Raw genomic sequence first — 27,058 nt, 5'->3', positions numbered from 1 at the left:
TGGCATATTCTTTCATTCTGAATATCAAATTCATACATTCGGACTACATCATTGTCAAGCCTAATTAAATGCAAACCATTCGATACCTCATTCTCAGCCCAGTAAAAATCTTTGAACAAGACATACCCCAAATCCTTAAATAACCCCACCATAAAAAATGTATTCAGAGTTTCCACATTCACCCTAAGAATTACAGCAACCTCCCCTCTAACATATTTTAGAACCCCATTCATATTTCTCTCAAATCTTCCCTTGTGATGATACACAAAGGTTATATGATTTGCCATCTGTTTATCAAAAATTCCTCTATCAAACTATAGAATAACTAAATTGATGCACTTTCATATCATAACACAGATACATGTGAAGGACAGAAGCATTACCTTTTGATCGTGTCTGATTCTGAACTCTCCTCCTTTGCATAAGTTTGCGTTTGGACTTCTACGCTTCTTGCCCTAGCGCTTTTGCCTTTAGAATGTAACGCAAATGACGAACTGCGAAGTGCTCAGAAATTCACTATGCTTACTCTCTGCTAGGGCATGTTTTCATTCAACACTGAAATTTGACAATGAAGATAATGAAAAACTTGTAAAACTTTTTCTTTTTTTTTAAAAAAAATCAACAAATTTCATAATAAATATTTTTATTTTTCACAGTGTCACTTCAAATTGGCCACATCATACAATATCGTGCCACCTGGCCTCCACCACCGCCGGAAAATTTACACAGGTCACAGAAGGGTAGAATTGACAACATAATTTTATATTCATGTGTGCAAATGACTCATTAAAAAATTGAGGAGTACATCTGTACTCCGTGTGAAAATTCAGGTGTACTTTTGTCTATTTTTCCTAATATTTAACATGTATTAAGATAATTTATATTATATTTGTCAACATTAAATTTTTTATGATAAAAAATAATTCTTCATTCTTTATTCAATTATTAAAACATACCGCCATTGAGGTAATATCTAAAATAATTCTCAAATTTTTATAGAAAAAAAATAGTCACTTATTTTTAAAAATATTCAAATAAATCTCTCAAATTAAATTTTGTAAATTTCTGTTTATTCCTAGTTCAATTTCTGTTACTGCAATGCTAAGGCTTAGTTTGGTAAAATTTTTACTTTTCAAAAGTAGCTTATAAAAGTTAACTTTTAAAAGATGGTTTTTTAAAAGTTGTGTTATTTTTGTTTGGTAAATCAAATCAAAAATAGTTTTTAACAAACATAAGCAACATCAATTATGTTTGGTAAAATAGCTTTTAAAATTTAAAAATACTATAATAAACATAAATGCAAGCATTAAATTTAAAAATTAGTTAACATATGAGGTTATATTAGACTTTTAAATTTTGAAAAACACAAGCCAACTTTGAAAAGCTCTATCGTAAGTGCTTTCCAAAGTACCTCGATCTTTTAAAAGATGTAAGCACAAGCACGTGATCTTTTTTATTTACCAAACACAAAATGAGGAGCTTGAGCTTTTAAAAAGCACAAGCACTTCTTCAAAAAGCTTTATCAAACCAAACCTAAGGCTTAGTTTGGTAAAGTTTTTACTTTTCAAAAGTAGCTTATAAAAGCTAACTTTTAAAAGATGGCTTTTTAAAAGTTGTAGCATTTATGTTTGGTAAATCAAATTTAAAATTGCTTTTAATAAACACAAGTAACAATAATTGCATTTGGTAAAATAGCTTTTAAAATTTAAAAATACTATAATAGACATAAATGCAAGTATTAAATTTGAAAATTAGTTAAAATATGAGGTTATATTAGACTTTTAAATTTTGAAAAGTACAAGCCAACTTTAAAAAGTTCTATCTTAGGTGCTTTCAAAAGTACCCCAGTCTTTTAAAAGCTGCAAGTACAAGCACATGATCTTTTTTATTTACCAAACATAAAATGATGTGCTTGTGCTTTTAAAAAGTTCAAGCACCTTTTCGAAAAGTTTTACCAAACCAAGCCTAAGTTAAACTGTTGAATGCTAACACATAACACTGTTAAATGCATCATCATTTTAGAGGATTTAGGTAAGATTAGAGTAAAATAACGTCATTTACGTTTTTCTCTCTTTCAAATCACGCATTTGTATGGTCCCCGACCATTAATAAACGATTTTCCGCCAAAATAAAAAATCCTTTGTTTTTCCTTGTCACTTTATCTCCATCACCATTTCACATTAGGTCATCTTAAAGGTGCTCCACTCTTGCAGCACTACACTTTATAAAGTACAAAATTTTTTCAACAAGGGTAAACTACTAAAAGGATATCTAAAAGATTTTAGCACTGATAAAAAGATCTTGAAAGACGCAAAAGACAAAATAACCCCTGAAAGATTTTAAAATTTGACAAAAATACTCAAACATAAAAGTATGACGTCACAGTAAACAGAAAACGCTAATTTGGCAATCGAAAGAGTTTCAGTGATTATGGCAGAGAGCTTTAACAGCGTTTCTGTCGCGTCCTTTCCCTTCTTCTCTCACTTCTTCTACCACCAAGGCCACGACTACTTCTTCTACCACCAATCTGCCTCACAGGACAAGTATCGAGCTCCTTTGCTTGCATAATATAGGTCTAGAAAGCATCCACCATGTTTTTCCTGAAAGAAAATAATCATGAATCAGCACACAAAGTAGTCTCATGTACAAAGAAACTGAACTCCTAAAAAAACATATCAATAATCCATCACTGCTTAATCATAAAAATATGAGTATTTCTAAGAGGTTAAAGAGAAAACCCTCACAATCACTAACCCTAACCAAATCACTAAGTTTAAGATCAGAAAATACATTTATTCATTATTGTGTAGACCTATATACACCATCTAAGACCAGTGGAAAGAGAGAGAGAGAAGGTGTTACCTGACATCGTCGCGGTAGAGGCGATTAATGAGAATGTCACCACAGAGGTTGAGAAAGTAGACAACAGAAGCAGCCACCAGCATCTGAAATTGACAGAGATCCCAATTGAAAACAGGTGATTCCGTCGCAGATCTGCAGTTACGAGAAGGTATAAAGGTGGATCTTAGAGATAAAGAAGTGGTCGCGGCCTTGGTGGTAGAAGAAGTAAAAGAGAAAGGAAAAGGATGCAACGAAAATGCCATTGAAGCTCTCTACTGCCATCACTGGAACTTTTTCGGTTGCTAGATCAGCGTTTTTCGTTTAGCACGTATGATGTCATGCTTTCACTTTTGCGTATTTTTGTTAAATTTTAAAATTTTTCGAGGGTTGTTTTGTCTTTTACGTCTTTCAGAGTCTCTTTTATTAGCGCCAAAATATTTCGAGTACCATTTTAGTAGTTTACCTTTCTAGCAAAATACCATTCAGGTGCAAGGGTGGATCTAAAAAGGGCATGTAGTGGCCTTCTTCCCCCTATCTCCTAAAAAAATTTTTAAAACTTCTATTCTATTATGATTAAAGGGAGTAAATTTAAATAAAAAATTTCAATTATCATGTCAAATAGTTGTTAAGGAATTTAACATGACCGTCGTCAATCTATCTCAGTACATCATTAATAGTTTTGTGATAAAAATAAGACGGAACTATAGTAAATTATAGATGACAAGTTAGAGGACAAATTTGAATAAATTAAAATTTTGAAAACTATATTAAAATATAGATGTAACTTTAAAAATCAATTTGAGTACTAATTCGGTCACAAGCTAAGACTAACGGTACACCTCAACAATTTTTGTTAGGAGGTAGCTTGTCCATTAGGAAATCATCAGGGCTGAGCCTCATCTTGGTCTTTCTGGGTTATGACTACTGTCGTCCTCGGTTGGATTGTTGTTAGAGTAAGAGATATTGTTAATTAGTGCTTATTTTATAGAAGGTGTTAAAGGGAAGGAGTTAGATAGCCATTTTTGCAAAATTTGTTGGTATCCCCTGTCATGGTATTGGGCCATTTGTAGCTGATCTTATTATATAGCCTTTGGTGCTTTGCTTTCTTTTGATTGTTTGTTCTGTTTGTTGATGTAAGTTTGTTTGTGTTTTTGAGTTCTAATTCGTATGAGTTCTCACATCTCTTGTTGAGAATAAGTGAGTAGATAACTATGGAAGAAAATACTAAAGATAAAGTATCACATTATAAATAAGTTTCATGTATAAAATTTTGACACAAATTTTTTCCTGATTTACTTGAAAAAATGAGATACTTTTGTGTTTTTTTTTTTTTAATTTGGTGATTTTATTTGAAGTGGACCTTTTTATATGAATAACAAAATATTAAAATAAAATTGAAAAAGTGATATAGTCATATAGATATGAAAGTTTGCCTTGGTCGTGTTATATATAGTTGTTCCAATATATAGGCTTAATGCAAGGCCTAATATGGCCTCAAGCCGCAGAAATCTAACGTTGACGCAATAAGCATGTCTCCTGAGTCCTGACCGAGTAAAGTCAGATACGATTATTTGGCTCTTAGCCCCCTTTTAATACCACAAAAAAAAAGTCAGATACGGTAAGTATAACTCACTCAACTACTCAAGCCTGCCTGACTCACTCGACTTAGTGAGTAAGCATCATTACACATCAACAAAACGACGACCCGATTCACCTCACATGACCTTGCATTTATCGTTTGAACTCAATCTCCAAGTCAAATAACCACTCAACGACTGTGTTTTGGAAAATTCGTTTGAAAGGGAGGAAGTATATGTAGATTTCTTTTTAGTTTTAATTTTTGGTTTGACAATTTTTTTTATAAATGCAGAAGTGATTTTGCTATCAAAATTACGTTTACAAAAAGCAACTATTTTTAGTTTTTGGATTTTTTTAACAAACCATACATACTAACCATTTATTTATCTTTTACTAACTTTATTCTTTATGTATGTTATTGTATTATTTATATGAGCTCTATTTTTTATTATTTATTATTTATATTTTTTTATCTGTTTGTTTGACATTATACACTTTCATAATTGTGATTCTTGTGTATTATGTTTGTTATTATTTTTTTATAATATGATTTATTGATTATATTAGGTAAAGTAAATTAAACAAAAAATTAACTGTAAATAATAATAATAGTAAAAAATTATAGTATACTAAAAAAAGAATACTAAAAATATATTATGTAAAAAGATCATCTTTTATAATTATAATTCTCATATACTATGTTTTAGTGTAGTTTTTTATAATATAAATTATGATTTCATTAAAAAAGATAAATTAAATAAAAAATTAATCATAAATAATAATAAAATTATAAACGCTTGGATTCCAAATTAGTCTTAGGATTACCAAAAAAAAGTGACAAAAGATAACTAATTTAAATTTTTAAAAAACGAATTTGATTAAAAAAAATGATTTTGTCCGAATAAAAGTATAAACCATTGTTAGCCCAAAATGACAACTTTTGAAGAGATCGTTGTCAAAAATTAATTTTAGAAAATTAAAATAGTAGTTCCTTTAATTTATCATTTTTTCCTTTTTTCCTTTTTGGTCAGAAATGGTCCATTGAGATGAATCTGACAATCAGGACCATACCTCCGTAAATTTTTATTTATTTTTTTTTTAAAAAAGACCATCACGACCATGTGATTCAAACTTTTATCGTACTTGTACCTAAGCCTTCAATTCTTCAACCATGTGTATATTACTATACGCGGTACAATAAATTATGTTGTATTTTTCCATCAATAATAAATTAATAATTGATTCTACTGTGAACTGTATTCTGAATACAGCTGCATATTCGAAATTAAACTCATTAATTAGTACGTATATTATAAGGAAACACAAATTATACTGCTTCCCAGAAAATCCATCAGGAGATTAATGAGAAATAATGGGCGCATTTGAAAAACTACATTTATTTGGTTCTTTGAGAATGCGTTCCAATTTGACAAAAGAATCTGCTTAACGTTTAGCTGCTGCCACACAGATCCTGGAACTGCACCTACCTTTTCATATTCTTTACTTGATCCTTTACACTTTACCCTGTTGCTCCTTCTTTGGTCCTCTTCTGATAAATTATCTTGTTCTGTGATAATAACCGATAACAAATTTGTTCATGGAAAATAATGATCATGAATCTTGGAGTTCTGCACATATCTACAAGTCTCAATGGCTTCAAACAACCATATCAGGTCTCTCTCTTTCTCTCTCCTATATATATATGCCAAAATTCCATAGTTTTGCTTCATTTTACATGTTAAATAAAAAATGCATGACCTTTTGTGTTGTCAGGTTATTGTTTTGACAAAGCAAAAGGTCATTTGATTTGCATGCAACATGAAGGAAAGTTAAATTTATTTAGGATAGTTCTTTATAATTACTTGTCAGCTTTCTTTGATTTGGATTTTCCGTACAATAAAGTTGGGAAACAAGATTATTAGAGTGGTTGTGGAAGATGGGTCGGGGAGAAAATTGGTTATGTGACATATTTCCGATGTCTTAGGGAGCAAGACATGTCTTCTTCTAGGATCCAATTATTTGCCACTATAACTAAGTAAAAGGTAGGGATTAGAACACAACCAAAATGTTTGAAGTCTATAGATAAGTATTGAAAAAACACTCTCTCCAGAAACAGTAATCAAACGTGGTCAGGTTTAGTAAATATGTGTATAGTAAAGAAGTTTATGTAAATACTAGATTAGTGTGGGGTCAAAGTATAAGATGATAAGGGAAAAATATATATAGTATCTATATCCTACTAATAAAATACCTCAGTTTAGTTAAGAACTGCATCCATCTCTGGGTATATGGAGAAGGTCCCTCGTATGATTAAATCATAGGATTTCTGGTAAGCACACATCATTCAAAATGTTCGTGCTCTAGATTAGTTGTGCTGCACATTTTACTCAAAAGTCCCTGTGTATTTGATCAATTTACAGATTTGGATGAGAAATTGGAAGCCATGATGACCATTTTAGAGGGTGGCAGCAACTCTCCAAACCACGAACACAGAGATTATAAATGGAGAGAAGACTTCATGTGCATGCTTGAAGAATTTGGCCAGTCTTACCGCGCTTTAGCAATAGCACATAACCAACTCAAGTGCAAAATATCTGATGGTACCTATAAAACCTCTGAAAATGATGTCTTTCATTCAAGATCTTTATTATCTTCTGGTATATCAAAATCTCCCCTAAAGGGTTCTGATATCAATTTTGATTGTCCCAATACAAATTCTGTATCAAATAAGCAAGAAGGTGAATACCATGAGTTTTTATCAGCTGACTCATGCAGCATGAAACTTAAACCAGAGCTTGAAGGTAGAGACACTGAAACAGAAGAAGGAATGACTGATCTCTCTATCAATAGAAATGATTCTATGAAGATTGGTGATTCGGAAATAAACCTCGAAGATCCATCAATGGTGGAATTTAAATGCGACAATAAGTGGTCGGCAATGGAGTTTCAAATTGCGAAGCTTACAAAAGATAATGTGAACCAATTTATAGAGTTGGCCAGAAGAAATGACGAAAAGAGAGAAACCATAAGAAGGCTTCACTTGGAGGTGGAAGATTTGAAGCGTAAGAACAGGGTCCTGCTGTTTTCTTCAAGGTACTCCAATGCTAATTTAGAACGCCATGAAGCGTGGATATCAAACCCAGGAGGAAGTAACATAGGCAAACTCTTCAGAGGTTGCTCTCCATGATGTTTTTGTAGAATTCATGAAACAAACTCTTGTGCATAAATCTTGAATAACTATAAAGATATACTTAGTCATATAATAAGCGAATAAGCACCTGTGGAACTGAGGATAAATTTAGAGGCATGATTTTTGTTTTTCAATCTCAATTATTTATGATGTTCACAAGTAAAGATTTCATCTATATCATATGCAATTCAATATCATTTAAGAGGACTAATCTGTTGCTGCATGCAGAAGGCGGGATTCAAACGCCCGACACTTGCTTAAACGAACAAGTGAGCTAACCACTCGACCAACCCAAATTGGTTTTAAGCTCATTTTATTTATCATTAATTATGTAGATAAATAATTATATTATAACTACTAATTATGTGAAGAATATCAAATAATGAGTTTTCTATGAAAAAAAAAATAAATCGTGTAAATAATTATTTATCTAGCCATAAGTATAACCTCAATTTTAATTTAATGTAAAAATAATTTTATATTTTACATCACTTTTTTTATAGACATCGGTACATAAAATCCAAAGAGAGAAAACTAAACAGACAATATCCTAGAGAAAGTAGTTTCAATTAAGTCCGCATAAAAACCATAACTATCAACTTAATTACTTTGAAAACGCATTTCAATAAGAATCATCACAAATTTGGTTACATTTGAATATAATTTTACCAATAATTTTACCAATGAGTGTTTTTCATGTACTCTTTAAGTATATATTAGTGGAAAATTTTACATTTTTTGTGAAATTAATATAATTATAAACTTCAAACATCTTTATTTTTTCAATAAATATTCTGCTTTTAACTTCTTAAAAAAGTGTTCTTAAGGCAAAGGTTAAAAAACCCACTATAATCACTAGAATATAACTTCTCCCCAATCACTTGTACACTGTATAATGGGTGCTACAATTTACATCTGATACTTTCCAAAATCGGCTATAGGCATAACCGCATAAGTGATAAGTCTATAAGACTATAACAGAAGGGAAGCATCATAGAAAATAATAAGTGACGAAAAAAACAAATTAAATTATGAACAGATGTAATACACATGTACCACTAGGAAAACAATTCCTATGGCATGCATATAATAACACAACAATAAAATACAAAATCTTGAGGCATTGCAGTGATACAGGGTAATACCAAAAGATGCATAGGAGAGTAAGATTTTTCAGACTTTCACCCTACCAGCTTACGTAGAGTTAAGAGATTCGGTCACAAAGGTTCAAACATTCAAAGTATATGCCAAAAGGTCTTCGGTGCAAACGGAATCTGTATCAGCAGTGACAAGTATTCAACATTTTTATAAAGGTTGAACATAATTTTGGATTAGATAATTGCAATCATAACAGCAATTGATTAATAATATTCCTTTTTTTTAGAAAAAGGAGTTCAATTCTCATTGTAAACCTAATTTCCTATCTCCCCACTCCCTACCCCCCTTCTTCCGACACCACCACAACCACGCACACCCATATATACACAGAGAAAGAAAAGGGAAAAAGAGGAAAGAATGCAATTTTCCGTTGCAAAATTGCTAGTATTTACTTGAAACAAATCATTTGGATATTTGCAAAAATATATTAATAAATCAACTAGCAGAGTTATATTGGTTGTACATACCATTCATCTGCTGATTTCTAAGAGCTTAGAGCCTCAGCTTGCCTGTGCATATGAAACCAATGGCTTTCCCCATAAGCATCACTATTATGTGTTTTCCTTGCAAATATTGCAGCTATTAAATTCATGCCTCTCCACTAACCAAACTATTTTCATCTTTGCCAGAGACACTACCAAATGCTTCATTGTTACTCCTCTTTACATCGTCTTTGTTCATGGAAGGCTTATCCTCGGAAGGGCTAACCAATTTCCTGATAAACTTTTTTGAGGGAATTACAGAATCGTCCTCTGAACTCCTTTTAGATGAGACTCTGACTTTGCCAATCTTATCCCTAGGCTGCTTACTCTTCCCTTCGGCTAAACCATCTTTTGCCAGGCTATTAACTTTTTTTGACGAACCCTTGTCAGTTGATTTTTGTAATTCTGCAGTATCTATGGGGAGTTCACTAGTAGGCTGACTATTTGAATTTTCTGATTCTGTAGCAGGAAGCATTGCTCGGTGGCTAAGTCGCAGATGTCCCTTATCATTTATCTACAGCACATGCTTAAAATCATTAGGTATTATAAATACAATTGAAGATGAAATAAATCTCTATAGAAGAGACATTTCTATATTAAATCAGAAAAGAAGGGAGAGAAGAGAATAAATAAAGTTCTATTCAGTGCAACCAAAATATGTCTTTCATTAAAATTATCTGTTATTGCATATGCATATGGTCGGTACATATCATCAACTTTGATTGCAGCAGCTTCTAAGTTTTGACATAACCTTACTCTATGAGATCTAATGCAAACAATTTTGCACTATGTTGGGATTTGTGTGTTTATTCAAAGCAAGATGAATGGAGAAAATAGAAAAAATATTAAGTAACTCAGGATGGTAATGAAAAATCCAATTAATAAATGGTTAATATTTGACAAAAATTTGATTACTTATAGGTAAAAATACACTTACCTTGCTTTAGATGTGGTAAAATTCAACCAAACTCTGCTCAACCTCTAAGAATATATGTTTACTACCCTGATATAGGTAATAACTAATAATACTACATTCAGTACCCTTATAATTCTAAAAAAGGTCATGAACCACACTTGTAAAGAGGAATAGATAAACCATCAAGATAAAAAGGCAGAAGGTTCAAATTGAATTATAGATAATTTTGATCATTAGAGCTACAAAATGTAAAATAACGCACCTCTATAAGCTTTACATCAATGCGGTCTCCCACTTGGAAAGCCTGGAGAAGAATATGTCAATATCATCCCACTGCTATTTTTAGCATGTAATAATATTAAATAAATAATTTCATTTTACGAAAAAAAAGTAAACATTTACATCTTCTGGCTTGGCTAGCCAACCTGAACTAAGTTCGCTAACATGGCACAGTCCCTGCATAAAATGAGAAGACATAGAGATTGGAATTTCAACCATTCTATAGAAGAATTAACTATTTCATTCAGAACTTAAATTAAATGAAAATATTGAAGAACAAAAAGCATACTACTACTAACTAGTACTACTATTATTATTGCAACCTGACATTACTAATTATTTCATGGTTCTAAAAATCAGACCAAACTAACCAATTCAACCGGATTAACCAGGTCCCAGTCACCTGACCAATCTGGTTCAGACAAAAAACCGATTGCAAAAACCAGGTAAAAAAACCACTAAAACCGGTCAAAAACTGATGAACCAGTCCAGTTTCTTTTATTGAAAAAAGTAAAATTAAAAAAAAATCATTTTTAGTATATATATATGACTCAACATCGATTGAATTTTGGTTAAATCTTTGAACATTTAAACATCTAGCTTTGCTAGTTCAATGACCGGTCTAGTTTTTAGAATCTTGAATTATCTAGAAGATAGGCTTTTGGCAACCAGGTGGAAGTATGTACCTCTCGTCCAGGTGCTATCTCTACAAAAGCTCCATATGGAACTATGGACTTAATTTCGCAGTTCCTGAAGAAGACAAGAAAAGATAACTTTTTCTTATCAATAGTTTTGCCAATATAAAATTTATTATAGATAGAATATATTTTCTGTGGAAAAAAAAAGGAGCACAAAGAAGAATAATAACGAATACATCTCCTTTATATTATTTGTAGATGACACATATATCATGCTAACTCCATGGGGTAAACACCAGAAAGCCATATGAACAATACTTTCCAAAGCCGATTCTCTGCTTCATGATGGCACAAGGGAGAAGGAACCACCCTTTGCTTACCCCAAAACAATAAAAATAGCTTGTTGGATTAAGTATCCAATAAGTAATGTAAGAAGTTGAACCATATTAGTTCTTTGCAGATGTTTGAATAGATTACTTCCCAGCTGTTGCATATATTTTTTTTAACTTCTAAATTAAACATCTTTAGTAAGTCAATGCAAGCAGCAGGCCAACATAACCAGAAGAATGAAGAGATATCTAATTACCTATATATATCACCAATAGTTGGAACCATTGTCAAACTACTAATCATCGCTTTAGACCTCTCCAAACTAGACAAATCTTTTGCAGTTATTTTCACCTGCAGAAGCCAAACAAGCGTTATGCATAGTATTCCAGCAAGAAAGTAACCATATAATAAATAGATGTGTGGAAATATGCTGATTATCCTCATACAGTGCCATCATCTTCTGTATCAATAGCCTCTACTCCAGATTCTTCAATAAGGCTCCTCACTTTTTTTCCACCAGAACCAATTATTAGATTTATTCTCTCAGGTTGGACCTATAAAACAATATAGGATGTGAGAAAATAACATTGTATGCTGCAGGTCTTAATTTGAGGATAAGGTCTGTAAAATGGGACACTGAGTGATGGGCAACACAGGGAAAAATGAGCAAACAGACCTTCATTATGTGAATTAATGGTGCGTGCTTGGAAAGAATTTTTGCTGGAGGGGGTGAGCATTTCATCATTTCCCCTAGATTAGGAAACAGTCAAAAGAAAGAAGAGAGATAAGTAATCTGAAAATCCAAAAGATAATCTATTTGCTTTTTGAAAAGAAGTAACGGAAATATATATATATACAATTATTTTCTAACTCTTATTTGCAAGCCATTCTCGCAAGTCATAACACCTACAAATTCCCATTGATAAATGCCTTTGAATGTCTTTTTATAAAAAGCAAAAAGAAAAAGAAAAGGAAAAAAAGAAATCTGCATTTCAATGCCCAAGGAACCTAAGCTGATATCATCCTCAACTGAGTTTACATATCGTGTTGCAAAGTAGCATACTAGCATACAACATAAATTTCCCCAGGGGTATGTTAGTTTGGGGAGTACGAATGAGGTAGAAACTTTCATTAATAGAGTTTGATGTCTAAATTTGCATATGTAGCTCATCCATGAAAATGTCCACTCTATTTTTATCCCCCAACCATACATACGCCTAATGGTTTCTTTTTCTTGGATTTTGAGAGTAGTACTCACTCACATCATTTTAGCTGCATTTGGATTATGAATGCATTATTAAATCCAATGAACTATTTTACCTCTAACAACTAAATCCAAGTTCTAATTTCTCTCAACATACTCAGATCTAGCTCTTACAAAATGCTAAACCACTCAACATGGACTATACAGTCAGTAAAAGACTGCCATTATTAAAATGACCTTATTAACAGTTGCACCAAACATTTTAACAAATCAATGTTACAAAATAAAGTGGCACCCGAATTTTAACAAATCATAATTAAAACAACTTTATTCACTGACAGCAAGTCTTAGTTTTTTTAGGTTTTACCAAGTATATGCTTCCTGCCCTCTCTAGCCTGTAGGAGTGCCTCTCTCATGATGGGCAAAGTAATTCCTCCTACCTGTGACATTGACAGATTAACAACTAAATTAATGTATTTATGTACCTATCTAGAAATAGGAAGGGAAAACAAACATAAAACACGACTAGATGTACATTGAATAATAAATGCTTCAGGTTTATTTTCTAGGGAAAAAAATACCTTAAACCCCAAAAATATGAATAAAAAAAACTCTCAATCCCAAATGAGGGGGAAAATGAAATAACTATCAAGATGTTAGAATTAAAATTTTCATAGTATTCCACCTTAATGTCCATCTGAAATGCAGTTATACCATCTTCGTTTCCAGCAACCTGCATTATGTCATAGTCAATACATTTTTAGCTTATGTATCATGTTGATTAGATTCCTTTTTTTATAGAAAGACTTCATTGACTGAGATAGAAGTATAATTGTAACAAAAATGGAACCGGAAATAGATAAACCCCCAGAACTCTTAAGAAGCACCTATTCCAAGTAAAAAAGAGAAAATAAGCATAAAAAATTCAACTGTGACTTGAAACCTTGAAATCCATATCTCCGGAAGCATCTTCAGATCCAGTTATGTCGGACAGAATCAGTGGAGTTCCATCACCACCAAATTCCTTGGTGTCCAGTACCAAACCCATGGCAATGCCAGCAATAGAGCACTTAATAGGAACCCCAGCATCTTGCAATGCTAAGCAACCCCCACAGACAGAAGCCATGCTACAGAAATACAAATTGAAATTAAATGTAAAAACTATAAAGAATCCATGTTTTTAATAGGTTACTTTAAAACCCATGTGACCTTTTTCTTTAAATATGAAAGAAAAATGGTACAAGTTGGGAGGATATGAGATGCTACGTACAAAAGCCAAAACTAACAAGAGAAGAGTTTGCAACCAATGCAGCATAGCTTTTGAATCTATCAACACGTGTGGGAGGAAAAGTCATACAAAAAGATCATGAACTTTACACCAAAGATTTAGATTTTTGGTATTCTCTTTTTGTACATAAATATACAGCACTTGACCCGACAATATTGTGTTTTTAACTGGTGGCCATAGGTTACTGATTTTATATATTTTGTTTTTCACATAGTAAAAGAAAATTATTAGAACAGAAGAGACTATATAAAACAAGATAAGCCATCCTTGTATAGGTGCAAAAGGCATAGTTAGGACATAAAATGCCTAGCTATGTAAGAATGCATGCCAATCCTTTTAAATATCAGCTAAAGGAATCCCATTAAACAGAACATGTACTGAGCAGTTAGCACCAAAAAGAAGCCATAAAAGAAAACCATATCCCAAATGAAATCAATACTCAAAAAGAATCATTGCAAGTACTAGAATTCTTTTCCAACCAGGTGCACTAGAGCACTGCAAAAACTGCAGACTTCTCATAGAATCTTTGTTCTTTTACATGAGATAAAACCTCTGAACTTGAGAAGAAACTGATACAAGTCATAGAGCAAACCAACAATTCCTCAAAGATACCAAAAAGATTATTCAACAGATATCTTGCCACAGGACAAGATGGGACCTAAAAGCATTAACATCTACACTCAAGCATTAATGCAAACCACAAAACCCACAAAAAAATAACATAACTCCTCCACAAAATAGAATGAAACCTAGGGTGATTTGGACCATATGTAAACAAAGCCCACCACTAACCTTTCCCTTTGATATTTAGCAAAGACAATTTAGAAAAAAAATAACATGAATAGAATCCTTCATGCAGACCTAGTATCCCAAATTACCGATAAAGTGCATACTCCATGAAAAACTGAATCTTATAAGCATAAAAATTATGCATTCTAATTTATTATAATTTATATTTGAATACCATAACATTAAACTTTTGGGTAGGAGATATATCTCTTTAGTGTTTCCTTGTATTTTCTTTGTATAATTACCGTATCCATGTCTTTTGTTGTACAAGATTCTTCCTTTTCTTGGGATTTCCACATTTTTGTAACCTAAAGAGTCCCCTGAATTAGGGAAAGTTTTGGCCTTTTGGGTCCCCTTGATAATGCTTCTTTCTCTTCAAACCCCAATAAAAGGTTATGGTCTCTCTATCTGGTTTTGTTCAACTGCTAATATTATTTCCAAATCCTAAATCATACCAACCTATACAATATCTTTCCACGTTGATAAACCTATTTGGAAGTCTAAAGCTCCCTCTAAAGTCAAATTGTGCTCAACAGAATTAACACCAATGACAGAGAGATTCAAAAGCCACATAAGGTTATTTCCCCTCATGTGCATGTTATGTTTGGGGAGAATTCAGAATCAATTTCACATCTGTTTTTGCACTGTATACTGGCTAATGAAATTCCTATTTTCAGTATCTGTGGTTATTCTTGGGCATGCCCTGAGACTTTGGATCAGTTTCCTTGACTAGTTTTGGGAGCAAGAAAGAGGCAAAATTGTTGTGGCGTTGTGTTGTATATGCCACTATCTAGAGGATTTGGCTGGAGCACAATTCTCATACATTCAACGACAAACATTTAGGCAAGCAAGCTTGATAAGATAGAATTAGGCATTTAGCCTCTTTGGTAATAGAATAAGCAAGTATAATCAAGAAGAGTTTAGAAGAGTCAGTTAGTTAGAATCCTCTGCCAGCTAAGATAGGACAGCTGCAGCTAGTTACAGGCTACAGCAGTCACAACTAACTCATATGTGAAAAGGCTGTTATGACTTTGTACTAGCTTGCACAACAAGCAACAATCTCTCTATATAAACACAGTTCTGCTACTGTGATTTAGTAATGAAATCAAATTCTAAATTCAGAGTTATCACTCCAAATTCTCTGAACTCTCTGAACTTTCCTTTCTCTATTATGGTACCCAGAGCTTAAAAAGTTCAAAAGCATGAATCCAGTTTTTTTCTCATGAGCATTTTAAGGTTTTTTAACTCTGTCTATGTTATACTTGCGGTACATAGCCGGTCCCAAGCCCGGATAAAGGAGGAGGGTTGTGTTAGGTATTCGACAACCAACATAAAAATTTAGTCGAATCTTCATGACATGAATCAAAAACGTTATTGCGCTAAAACTAGGTCATTGCCCGGAAGCAACGCACTGTATGTCTCGAGTACGGTATCAAATGAGTAAGAGCCGTTGCATCGGTGCCCGGATGTAGTGTTAAATGAGCAAGGATTTTCGCGTTTTCGTGAATGGAAGAGGGTAAATAAGCTAGTTCACAAAGTAGAAGGTAAAGGTCAGAGTGACAGAAAGTTGAGATTTGGGGCATGGAACATAGGCACTCTAACAAGAAAATCTATGAAGGTGGTAGACACCATAACAAGGAGAAAGATTAACATTATGTGCCTACAAGAAACAAAATGGGTTGGTGTGAAGGCAAGAGAGTTGGATACTTCTGTATTCAAACTTTGGTATACAGGAAAGGTAAAGAATAAGAATGGGGTTGATATTATTGTGGATAAGCAGTGAAAGAAGGACGTAACAGATGTCAAGACGGTGGAAGATCGGATCATCTCTATCAAACTTGTGGTGGAGGGAGGTGTTTTTCATGTGATTAGCGCCTATGCACCGCAAGTGGGTTCGGACGAAAGCATGAGATAAGGTTTTGGGAGGATCTAGAGAGATTGGTCCAAGACATACCTTCGGGAGATAAGATTTTCTTAGGAGGAGATTTAAATGGCCATGTTGAAAGAGAAGGGGCTGGGTATGGAAGTATTCACGGAGGCTATGGTTTCGGGGTGATCAATGTCAAGGGTAAAATTATTTTGAACTTTTTCTCCATCTTTGACATTCTCATCGCAAATACATGTTTTAAAAAGAGAGACGAATATCTTATAACCTATAAGAGTAGCATGACACTCTCAAATCGACTTCTTCTTGTTGAGGAGAGTCGACCGGAAATTTTACATTAATTGTAAAATTATCCCGAGAGAGAGTTTAACAACACAACATAGGATGCTCGTCATGGATTTTCGCGTTGAGCAAGAGAAAAGACATCATACGAATAATCCAAGTACGAGGTGGTGGCGGATCAAAGGTGAGGAGCAAAGAAGCTTCATAAGACGGGTAAGAGAATAGGTAAAGTGGGATAGGAATGGAAGCGCGGAAGAAATGTGGAGGTAGATGGCAGAAGTTATTAGAAAAACAGCAAAAGAAAGTTTTGGTGAATCTAAAGGGATAGGACCAAGAGACAAGGAGTCCTAGTAGTAGAATGCGACTGTACAAGAAAAGATAAAGATAAAAAGAGTGCTTTAAAGAGTAGTCTTTATGGCGCAATGCAGATAATTATGAAAAATATAAGGCGGCTAAGAAAGAGACAAAAGTGGCTGTAAGTGAAGCAATAACAAGAGCATATAAGGGTCTCTACCAGTCTTTGGGCATGAAAGGAGAAGAAGATATATATAGAAGCGCAAAGAGCCGTGAAAGAAGAACGAAAAATTTGGATTCAGTTAAGTGCATAAAGGATAAAGACGGAGAAGTGCTGGCTCAAGAAGAGAAGATTAATGAAAGGTGGAAGAGCTACTTCTACGAGTTATTTAACAAAGAACATAAGACTCTTCCGAGCCTTAGTCGGTTATGCACAATGGAAAAAGATCAAAACTTTGACTACTATTGAAAGATTCGAAACTTCGAGGTAAAAAAGACTCTAAAGCAGATGAAAAATAGCAGGGTAGTAGGACATGATAATATCTCGATTGAGGTTTGGAAGGGTCTTAGAGGAAAAGATATCAATTGGTTAACCAAACTTTTTAATGAGATTTTAAGGTCAAAGAAAATGCCTGATGAGTGGAAAAAGAGCACCTTGGTACCTATCTACAAAAATAAAGGGGATATACAAAGTTGCGAAAACTATAGAAGGATCAAACTCATGAGTCATATCATGAAATTATGGAAAAGATTGATAGAACGAAGGTTGAGAAAAAAGACACAAGTAATAGAGAACCAATTTGGATTTATGCCAGGCAAATCCACCACCGAAATGATATATCTATTAAGAAGGATGATGGAGAGATATCGTAGTAATAAAAGGGATCTACATATGTTTATTAATTTGTAAAAAGCGTACGATAGAGTGCCAAGGGAGGTCTTATGGAAAGTTTTAGAAAAGAAAAGAATAAAGATCGCATCTATTCGTGCAATTAAAGACATGTATGATGGGACCACAACTAATGTGAAGTCTCAAGGTGGTATGACAGAAGAATTTCCTATTGGTATAGAATTACATCAGGGATCATCCTTAAGTCCATACCTTTTCATATTAGTCTTGGAAATACTCACAGAGCACATTCAAGAGCCTGTGACATGGTTCATTCTTTTTGCCGATGATATTGTCATTATGGGAAAGTCAAAGGAAGACCTAAATAAGAAGTTGAACTTAGAGAAGTTCTAAAAGTGTATGGTTTGCGCATAAGCCGTAACAAGACAGAATATATGGAATATAAATTCGATCTGAGAAGGAAAAACTCTAATAAAGTGAAGATTGGAGAAAACATCTTACGAAAAATTAAAAGTTTTAAGTATCTGTGATGTATCATACAAGATAATGGAGAGATTGAACAGGATGTAAAACATAGAATCCAAGCAGGTTGGTCAAAATGGCAGAGTATATCTGATTTTATATGTGACAAAAAAGTGTCTTTAAAACTTAAAGGTAAATTCTATCGCACTGCTATAAGACCGGTTATGCTTTATGGTACGGAGTGTTGGGCGGCAAAGGAGAGCGCGAACATATAAGCTAAGTGTGACAGAGATGAACATGTTGAGATGGATGAGTGATTATACGCGATTGGATAAAATAAGGAACGAAGATATAAGGAAGAGAGTTGGAGTAGCACCCATTGTGAAAAAGATGATAAAATTGCGTCTCAGATGGTTTGGACATGTGAGAAGAAAACCGACAAAACATCTAGTCAGGAGGATGGATAAGATGGAAGATGGACAAGGAATGAAAGGCAGAGGAAGACCTAAGAAGACCATACATGAGGTGGTCAAACGAGATCTACATGTAAACGATCTCTCTGTAAACATGATATATGACAGAACTCAATGGCGCCGTTTGATTCATGTAGCCAACCCCACCTAGTGGGAGAAGGCTTTGTTGTTGTTTGACCATTTTAAAATTTTTTCCTCTCTAACTTATTGAGAGATTGGAAGGCTAACTCTAAATATAGCTTTTGTTTTAGTTGTCTTTTGCTCTTGTATGGAGGTTATCTTATCCTTCATTTGCTTGATTTATTCTTCTCCATGTTAATTGAGTTCTTTTATCCCCCAAAAGAGTAAAATAAAATAGAAAGAAAATGCAAAGATAAAATCTCACCTTGATGAGCCATTGCTTTCTGTGATAGTACTCTCAACACGTATAGTGTAAGGGAAATCATCCTCTGGAGGCAAAATTGGTTCAAGTGATCTCTCTGCAAGCATCCCGTGTCCAATTTCTCTTCTACTTGGTGCACCAATTCGGCCAACTTCCCCAACACTTGAAGGAGGAAATGAATACTGCAAATTTTAATCGAGGTACTAAGACCAAATTGCACTCTGAACATTCTGAAAACTTTTAAAAGCAATATATATACTTAAGATTAAGATTCCAAACTGTCTTTAACACGCACACACACACATTCACATATTTATAAATAAGCAAGCAAAACATGTATTAAAAACAAATTATCCCAATGATCACCCAACTAAATATGGATTAGTTTAGACTGGATTTTGAGCAAAATTATAATCTTGTGAGTCATTTAGTACATAAATCAAATGAAAAATGTAAACAATATTGAACTGACAGTAACAAAATTTCATTACATGTAAAACAAACATAAAAATAATGATTTTTCCTTAGTCAAAGAAATTTACCAAAGATTAAAATCTCATTAATAGAAGCAATGAATTCTGATAAAGTATGTGATAGGAATCTAGTATCAGATGAAGAAGAAAGTGGAATCATCTATCTGTATTACTCAGAAGGAGAATAAAAGTTGCCAGGTATTAGAGATCCAGCTGCTCTACCAAGTTCCAATTCCAAAACTGAGATAAGATATTGCCCTTGATATCTCTCCCCTTCCTTCTATAGCCATCCACTTCCCTCCCAAACCTAGACATTCTCTCACCCTATTAGTTACAAAACCCATCCCAAACTACACTTAATTACAATTAAGCCCCTTTGATACCAGTCTACTTTCTAATCTTACTCAGGAAATGAGTGGAAGTAATACTAATATTTGGGGTCCTAACTGTTTGTTAGGGGCTTTAGTAGTAGTACTTGACCTAATTACTAAGGGCACAATAAGTTACTGTACTAGACGAACATCTTAATATAATACCATAGTATAGCATTAATTGTTCTATAATATTTTCCCTATATTTTTCTTACTTTCTTCCTCTCCTTTCATCTAGTGTAAGATTAACAACCAAGCACTGACCATTATTATTCTAGGCATTATTCTCGTATTTCCTTCCTCTCCTTTGGACTTATGTGATTTTATCTTGGCTCTTGGCTTCACCACGCCAGCCAGCCATATACTCCATTTGAGTACTTCAAAATTTCTCACAGTAGATGAAAACCACAAAATTGCAAGAGAAGATAAAAATATTCATGTTATGGAGAGACCTGAAGATAGAACCTCTTGTATTCTTCAACATCTATAAGATTGTCTATTCTTTGCGCCATTTGCTTATCTCCAAGAGTAACAACAGCGACTGACTGTCCAACAGACAACGAATAAGTTAGAAAGTAGCAGCAAAGAATAAGAATATATATATTTTTGGCATGGGGGGATACAAGATGCCATATCACTCAAATGATAAGATGCAAATATACAATTATACATATCAAGAAACTCAATAAAGTAACCTAACAAGAAACTGTTGTCAATTTGTCATAATAATGAGATATGAATAGCACAACAATTTGACAAAATAGGGCATCCAAAAGATTATATATGTTGACATGATTGAGAATAAAATTAAATGGAAAAGGTGTATTTCTACTAAATATAAGCTTCTTATGGAAACAAAGTCATGATAAGTGTGCCTAACACCCATTGAAGAACAAACTGGATAACTAAATTTCTTCCTGATGTAGCTGTTTATATTTCAATAAAACCGTCTTTAGTAATCTCACGGGAAGAAAGCAAATGTTTTAAAAAACCAACTGTTGGATTAGAAGCTTATATGTTATAGATCCTACAACAACAACAAAGCCTTATCCAGTAGGTGGAGTCAGCTACATGGATCAAACGACATCATTGTGCCTTCATACTCATTTTTTGCCACCCAACACTCCGCCACTCGACCAGTCCACTTGAATCTTATGGTTTACATCCTCCTCGATTTCTCCATTATCCTATGTAATACACTCAAGATACTTAAATCTCTTTTCTTGTTGTAGGGTGCTTTCTCCGATTTTCACTTCTATATTAGTGTTTTCCCTCTTCGTGCCAAACTTACATTTCATATATTCCATCTTACTATGGTTAATGCGTAAACCATTCGCCTCTAAAGCTTCTCTCTACAAATCTAGCTTCTCATTTATATCTTCCCTTGATTTTCCTACAAGGACATATTAACAAAAAGCATGCACCATTGTACGGTTTCTTGGATATGCTCAGTAAGCACTTCCAAAACCAATCTAATAAGATATGGGTTTAGAGATGACACTTGGTGTAGTCCTACAGTGGAAAATTCCTTTATCATACCACCTTGAGTCTTCACACTAGTTGAAATCTTATCATACATGTCTTTAATCGCATGGATATATGAAAAAACATTTTTCAAAACTTTCCACAAGACCACTGTTGGTACCCTATCATATGTCTTTTTTTCCAAAACAATAAACACCATATGTAGATCTTTCTTGTTATTTAGTACCTCTCCATCATTCTTCTTAACAAGTATATAGTCTCAATGATGGATCTGCCCATCATAAAACCAAGCTGATTCTTTGAGACCTATGTCTCCTGTTTCAACCTCCATACTATCACCCTCTCTCATAACTTAATGGTATTACTAATGAGCTTAATCCCTTTGTAGTTTCCATAATTTTGTCTGTCCCTCTTATTTTTGTAGATAGGAACCAAGATATTATTCCTCCACTCATTTGGCATCTTCTTAGAATTTAAAATCTCATTGAAAAGTTTGGTTAACCAACCAGCACATTTTCCTCCTAAACCTTTCCAAACCTCCAACGGAATATTTATTGGGCCTACTACCATGTCATACTTCATCTGCTTTAGAACCTTGTTTACTTCAAAATCTCAAATTCTTCAATAATAATTGAAGTTTTGGTCTTCCTTTGTGTATAACCATCCAGAGCAAAAAAGAATCTTCTGTCCCTCATTAAATAACTAGTGAAAGTAACTATTCCATCTTTCGTCAATGCTCGTCTCTGCCCAAAACCTCACCATTTTTGTCCTTAACACCTTAACTTGATCTAAATATTTCGTCCTTCTTTCTTGACTCTTCGCTAAATTATATGTTTCTTTCCCCTTCCTTTGCACCCAAAGACGAATAAAGACCATCATATACTATCATTCAGGCTTCGCTTATTGCCACATTTGTCTTATTCTTAGTCGTCTTATATTTTTCATAATTTTTTCCATTACGGCATAAAAACCACTATTTAAAGCATTCCATCGTTATATTTGCCTTCTCTTATATGGTTGTATCCCACCATCATGACTTGTCTCTTGCTTGATACCTTTAGTTTCACCAAAACTTTCTTGTCACCCTTTTGAAAACTTCTGTCATATCACTGCACATCTCATCTGCACTTTTATTTTCGTCCCACCTTGCTTCTTCTACTCGGCTTGGAAAGTTTTTTTGTTTGTCACCTTTCATCCACCACCACCTGACCCTCGAGTTCCAATCCTGATGCCTTCTCCTCACCTTTCCCTCATTGCGAAAATCCATAACAATCATCCCATGTTATGTGGTCAAAAACTCTCCTCCAAAATGATTTTGCTGTTAGTGTGAAATTTCCATTCAACTCTCCTTAACAGAAAAAGAGATCGATTTGAGAGCTTGTTACACCACTCTTGCAAGTTATAGAGTGTTAGTCTCGCTTCTTAAAGCAAGTATTTGCGATAAGAAGTTAAAGATAAGTCCAAGATGGTTTTACTGTCGGTATTGACAACCCAAAAACCAAGATGCCCATGGATTCCTTTGTATCCACGACATATCCGTTGAAGTCTCCACCCAAAAAAACCTTATCTCCCAATGGTAGGTCCTGGATTAAACATTCTAGATCTTCCAAAAGCCTTTTGGTGTTCTTCCGAACCCCACTTGTGGTGCATAGACGCTAATCACATAAAAAGCCACTCCTTCCACAAGTTTTATTGCGATGATCTAATCGTCCACCCTTTCAACATCTACTATATCCTTCTTCCACTGCTTATCCACCATAATACCTACCCCAATTCTATTCTTCACCTTTCCTGTATACCAAAGCTTAAACCCAGGTTTAGCCAACTTCTTTTCCTTCACCCCGCCCAATTCGTTTCTTGCAGGCACATTATGTTAATCATTCTCCTTGTCATGGTATCCACCACTTTCATAGATTTTCCTGTAAATGTGCCTACATTCCATGTCTCAAATTGCAACTTTTGTTGCCTTTATCCTTACCTTATATCTTATAGATCCATCTCAAGCAAACTTCATATCAATCCAAATCGTTTATTATACCTTTACATACATGAAAATAGGCGTAATATACTTGTTCAAAATATACATGGACAAAAGGTTCTTCAATTACATGCTTATTGATGTTCGATTTCGATAAAATTTGGTAAACATATGTCGTGATCCTAAACACAACATTGTTAATAGATTTCGTTCTCTTTAAAATAACACTAGAACTTTAGGCACCGTTTGGTTAGTGGGTGTGTCCACCCAATACACAGACACAGTGACACACGCCCACCGTTTGATTGTTGAGACATAAATTATTGAAGGACACGATAGTACACAGTGACACACAATAAACATGTATTTTGTGTGTTTCTAAAATACGCAGACACATATTTCATGGTGGACACAGATTTTTGGACATTTTTACACATTATCTTGTGATATCTCCAAATTTACCCCCTCTCTCTCTCTCAACATCACTCCTTTCTTCTTCACTTTCACAAATCCTCTTCTCTCTCAACACTACTCCCTTGTTCTTACAAATATGCTGCCTCTTCTTCACTTTTAATTACTCCCACTACTTGCTACTTGTTACTCTCTCTCTCTCTTTACACCTTCACCTTGGTGCTTCTCACTTCACCCTCACTTGCAGATCTGGTCTTTCTCCATGTGGAAGAAGATGTCACCACCATCATTCCTCGCGGAGGAGACACCACCTCTTCCATAACTTCCTCCTTTATCTTTGTTTTCATTTTCATTATTTTTTAATAAAAAATTAGATTTGGGTTCTGTTGCTTCTATATTTAGATTGTTGAAGGTATTGGCATTGGTTTGTGCCAACTTTGAAGGGAGAGATCAATAAGGCAGAGATGGTGGTGGTGGTGGATGTGATGGTGTTGTTGCTGCAATATTGACATCTTAGTTTAATTGTGATTAGTGTGTTCTATTGTGTATTAGTTACCGAAGGCAATTGAAAATTTTGGGTATTGTTATGTCTATGTCTCTTTATGTATTTGTGCCTATGTCTCATGTGCTTCCACCCATTAACCAAACACAGCCTTATTGATCAATCCTGTTCTCATTCAGGTATCCCATTTTCCTTAATCAAGGATACCATAACCATTCACTTCTCTCATTCCCAATAAGAAGTGTTATTCTCTTCCTTCATTGCCCTTGTTGGTCATGTGAGGCAGCCCATTTTACCCTTGCCTCAAATGACAAGGGTTACTAATTTGCACCATCCAAGGAAGAAAATGTCACAGACGATCTGACATAATGTAAACAAAGGAACGCAGTGATATGCTCCAATCATTTTCGTATATCCAAAATACATTTGGATATATATACAACCTCAAAATTTTAGTCCAAGATAAAATGATAACTAGTCAAAAATTGCACACAAGACAAACAAGAAAAACAATGGAAAAAAAAAACCAGGATAGAATGGGACACATGACTGACAAAGCAAAATTTTGTATATAAAACTGATGTCTCGACTCTCAAACCTGTGTTTCGCCTCTTGTAAAAAGAGCACTTCCATGTGCTCTAGGTAGTAGCCCACATCTTGCATTGATTGGACGTATTCCATTTGGTGTTCGCCCATCACTCCGTCTTCCCCCCTGTCACATGCACAGAAAATAAATCACCAAAGATGGATACCTTCTGTTTGCTAACCCACCATGCATTGCAAAATGCAAACTAATGAGTCTAGCAAATTTATCCAAAATTCTACAGTCAACATAAACTTAATTAACAAAAATAGTTATATCAATTTGTCACGGACTCACTCAACTCAAAAGATTAAGCTACCAAAAGGAGGCACATGAAGGGTGTTACAACACTTCAGAAATAAAGAAAAAGCTAATTAGTGTGTTTGCCCAAAATTAGTTGCTAAAAGTTTTTCTTTTTTTTTTTTGTGTACTATCATAGGAACTACTTGTATGATTGTATCTCAATTGAATCAGATCAATGGTTGGTAGTGAGCTATGGAAGTCCAAAGCACATGTATACTTAAGTCAATCTGGCTTTTCGACTATGATGAAAAGGTGGTCAGATGAACAGTTAATCTTGGATTATGTTAACTCAGAGGCAAAGCTTCAGCACACAATCCAGGAATAAAATTCGGATATGCTCCCAGATTCTCTCTTACTTTCTTTCACTTCCTCCAGGTTTCTGTCACTTTGTTTCCCAGTTGGATAGTAACAATGATGAACAAGTATTAAGACACTATCAGTGCCTATATAGGTCTTCTCCAACTAAAACTAAAAAAGGATAGCACATCTAAATAATTAACAGTGTAGAATGGAATAACCATGCAAGGAGTTCAACGTTCACCAGTTGTTGAGAACAGTAACTGCCTGAAGACTCTTGGGATAATAGTTGTTCTATTTGAGCTTTCACAAACGCTTAACTGAATGTGTTGTACACTTCTACTCAACTATCCCTACATTTTGTTTGGTTTAAAATTATCCACTTTCCAGTTAAAAGGTCTCCCGCTATTATTTGTTTCTTTTTTTTTCCCTAAACATTGATGATTAGACAGTATTACCAAGACAGAAAATAAATGCACTTACCTAACAATGTTTAGATATTATATTATCTTTTATTTTTATCCTTTCTTGGGTATGTAGTCATCTTAACTATTTTATTACAATTGTTCATACCTCTACAATGCGCTTCCTCAAAAACTTGGATGAAACTTCTTTAAATACCAACTTTACATCTACCTCAGCAAACTGTAACAGAAAAAATAGATATATGTTAAAAAGAAAAGAAATTAATTCATCAAAATATCAAATACAAGATGACAGGGCATTGTCTCTACATCAATCAAGAAATCCAAAGACAAGAGTGAGAAAGCAAAAGTGTAGACATTTAAAATACAAGAAAATGAATCGAAAAGATAAAAGCTTCCGCTGCAAGGGAAGTAGAAAATATGAGCTACCAGTTCAAGAACATTTTTTGCTTAATTCGGTTGTTGGGTGATGGTAGGGGAATACGAGATGTTAGCAAGAGAAGAATGTATAGATCAAAACAACCATTTGAAGAGAACCAGAAGAAGACATCTAAATATTGCTAGCAGAATACTGACAGACCAAGAATTAAGACTGGCTCATTTCTCTGAGAAAATTACAATTGCACAGAATCAAGTGCATCCGTATGAAGGGTATGCTTGTGCATCCTCCTAGAAGAGACTTTACCATAATGCATGACAAGTCAACTGGTTCTCAACAAAATAAAAGTAGATATCCTTTCTCGTCACCCACAAACCAAACATCATGTTCTGGTCTTTCCATTCCTTAGAAAACAAAGTAAAAGATTTCACTGAGAAAGATTATGCAGAACAGTAATACTCCAATAGCCAAGAGAGAGAGAGAGAGAGAGAGAGAGAGAGAGAGAGAGAGAGAGAGAGAGAGAGAGCACA

The 27,058-nt window shown here is 34.0% G+C and overlaps 2 protein-coding genes across 5 annotated transcripts in view; one reads left to right on the top strand and one right to left on the bottom strand.

Moving 5' to 3' along the window:
* The window catches only part of LOC107494364 (probable polyribonucleotide nucleotidyltransferase 1, chloroplastic), a 95,321-nt gene that overhangs the window by 60,122 nt on the left and 8,141 nt on the right, over positions 1 to 27,058 (bottom strand). For 2 of the 3 annotated variants that reach the window (XM_016115417.3, XM_016115418.3), the window contains 15 exons: positions 26,298 to 26,369; positions 25,140 to 25,253; positions 20,618 to 20,710; positions 19,325 to 19,503; positions 13,560 to 13,743; positions 13,302 to 13,349; positions 12,984 to 13,056; positions 12,089 to 12,162; positions 11,859 to 11,966; positions 11,669 to 11,763; positions 11,131 to 11,194; positions 10,568 to 10,621; positions 10,428 to 10,469; positions 9,235 to 9,763; positions 8,444 to 8,883 (listed from right to left, as the gene is read on the bottom strand). In XM_016115417.3, the coding sequence (XP_015970903.1) occupies positions 9,356 to 9,763; positions 10,428 to 10,469; positions 10,568 to 10,621; positions 11,131 to 11,194; positions 11,669 to 11,763; positions 11,859 to 11,966; positions 12,089 to 12,162; positions 12,984 to 13,056; positions 13,302 to 13,349; positions 13,560 to 13,743; positions 19,325 to 19,503; positions 20,618 to 20,710; positions 25,140 to 25,253; positions 26,298 to 26,369 (1,608 nt within the window). In that variant the 3' untranslated portion in view covers positions 8,444 to 8,883; positions 9,235 to 9,355. Of the gene's footprint in view, positions 1 to 8,443; positions 8,884 to 9,234; positions 9,764 to 10,427; positions 10,470 to 10,567; positions 10,622 to 11,130; positions 11,195 to 11,668; positions 11,764 to 11,858; positions 11,967 to 12,088; positions 12,163 to 12,983; positions 13,057 to 13,301; positions 13,350 to 13,559; positions 13,744 to 19,324; positions 19,504 to 20,617; positions 20,711 to 25,139; positions 25,254 to 26,297; positions 26,370 to 27,058 lie in introns of those variants that run through there. The other variant, XM_052263263.1, reaches the window with a different exon arrangement.
* LOC107494339 (protein NETWORKED 3A-like) lies at positions 5,824 to 7,957 on the top strand. 2 transcript variants are annotated; one of them, XM_052263264.1, is made up of 3 exons: positions 5,824 to 6,092; positions 6,840 to 7,019; positions 7,212 to 7,957. In XM_052263264.1, the coding sequence occupies exons 1-3, from the start codon at positions 6,017 to 6,019 to the stop codon at positions 7,604 to 7,606; spliced, it is 651 nt and encodes a 216-aa protein (XP_052119224.1). In that variant the 5' UTR covers positions 5,824 to 6,016; the 3' UTR covers positions 7,607 to 7,957. The 2 variants fall into 2 exon arrangements, with proteins under 2 accessions (XP_052119224.1, XP_015970882.1); XM_016115396.3 differs by having other exon boundaries at positions 6,840 to 7,957.

This window comes from Arachis duranensis, chromosome 6 (genome assembly GCF_000817695.3).
Source record: "Arachis duranensis cultivar V14167 chromosome 6, aradu.V14167.gnm2.J7QH, whole genome shotgun sequence".
NCBI lineage: Eukaryota > Viridiplantae > Streptophyta > Magnoliopsida > Fabales > Fabaceae > Arachis > Arachis duranensis.
Note: the sequence above shows the minus strand (reverse complement) of the source record. Positions and strands in the feature narration are given on the sequence as shown.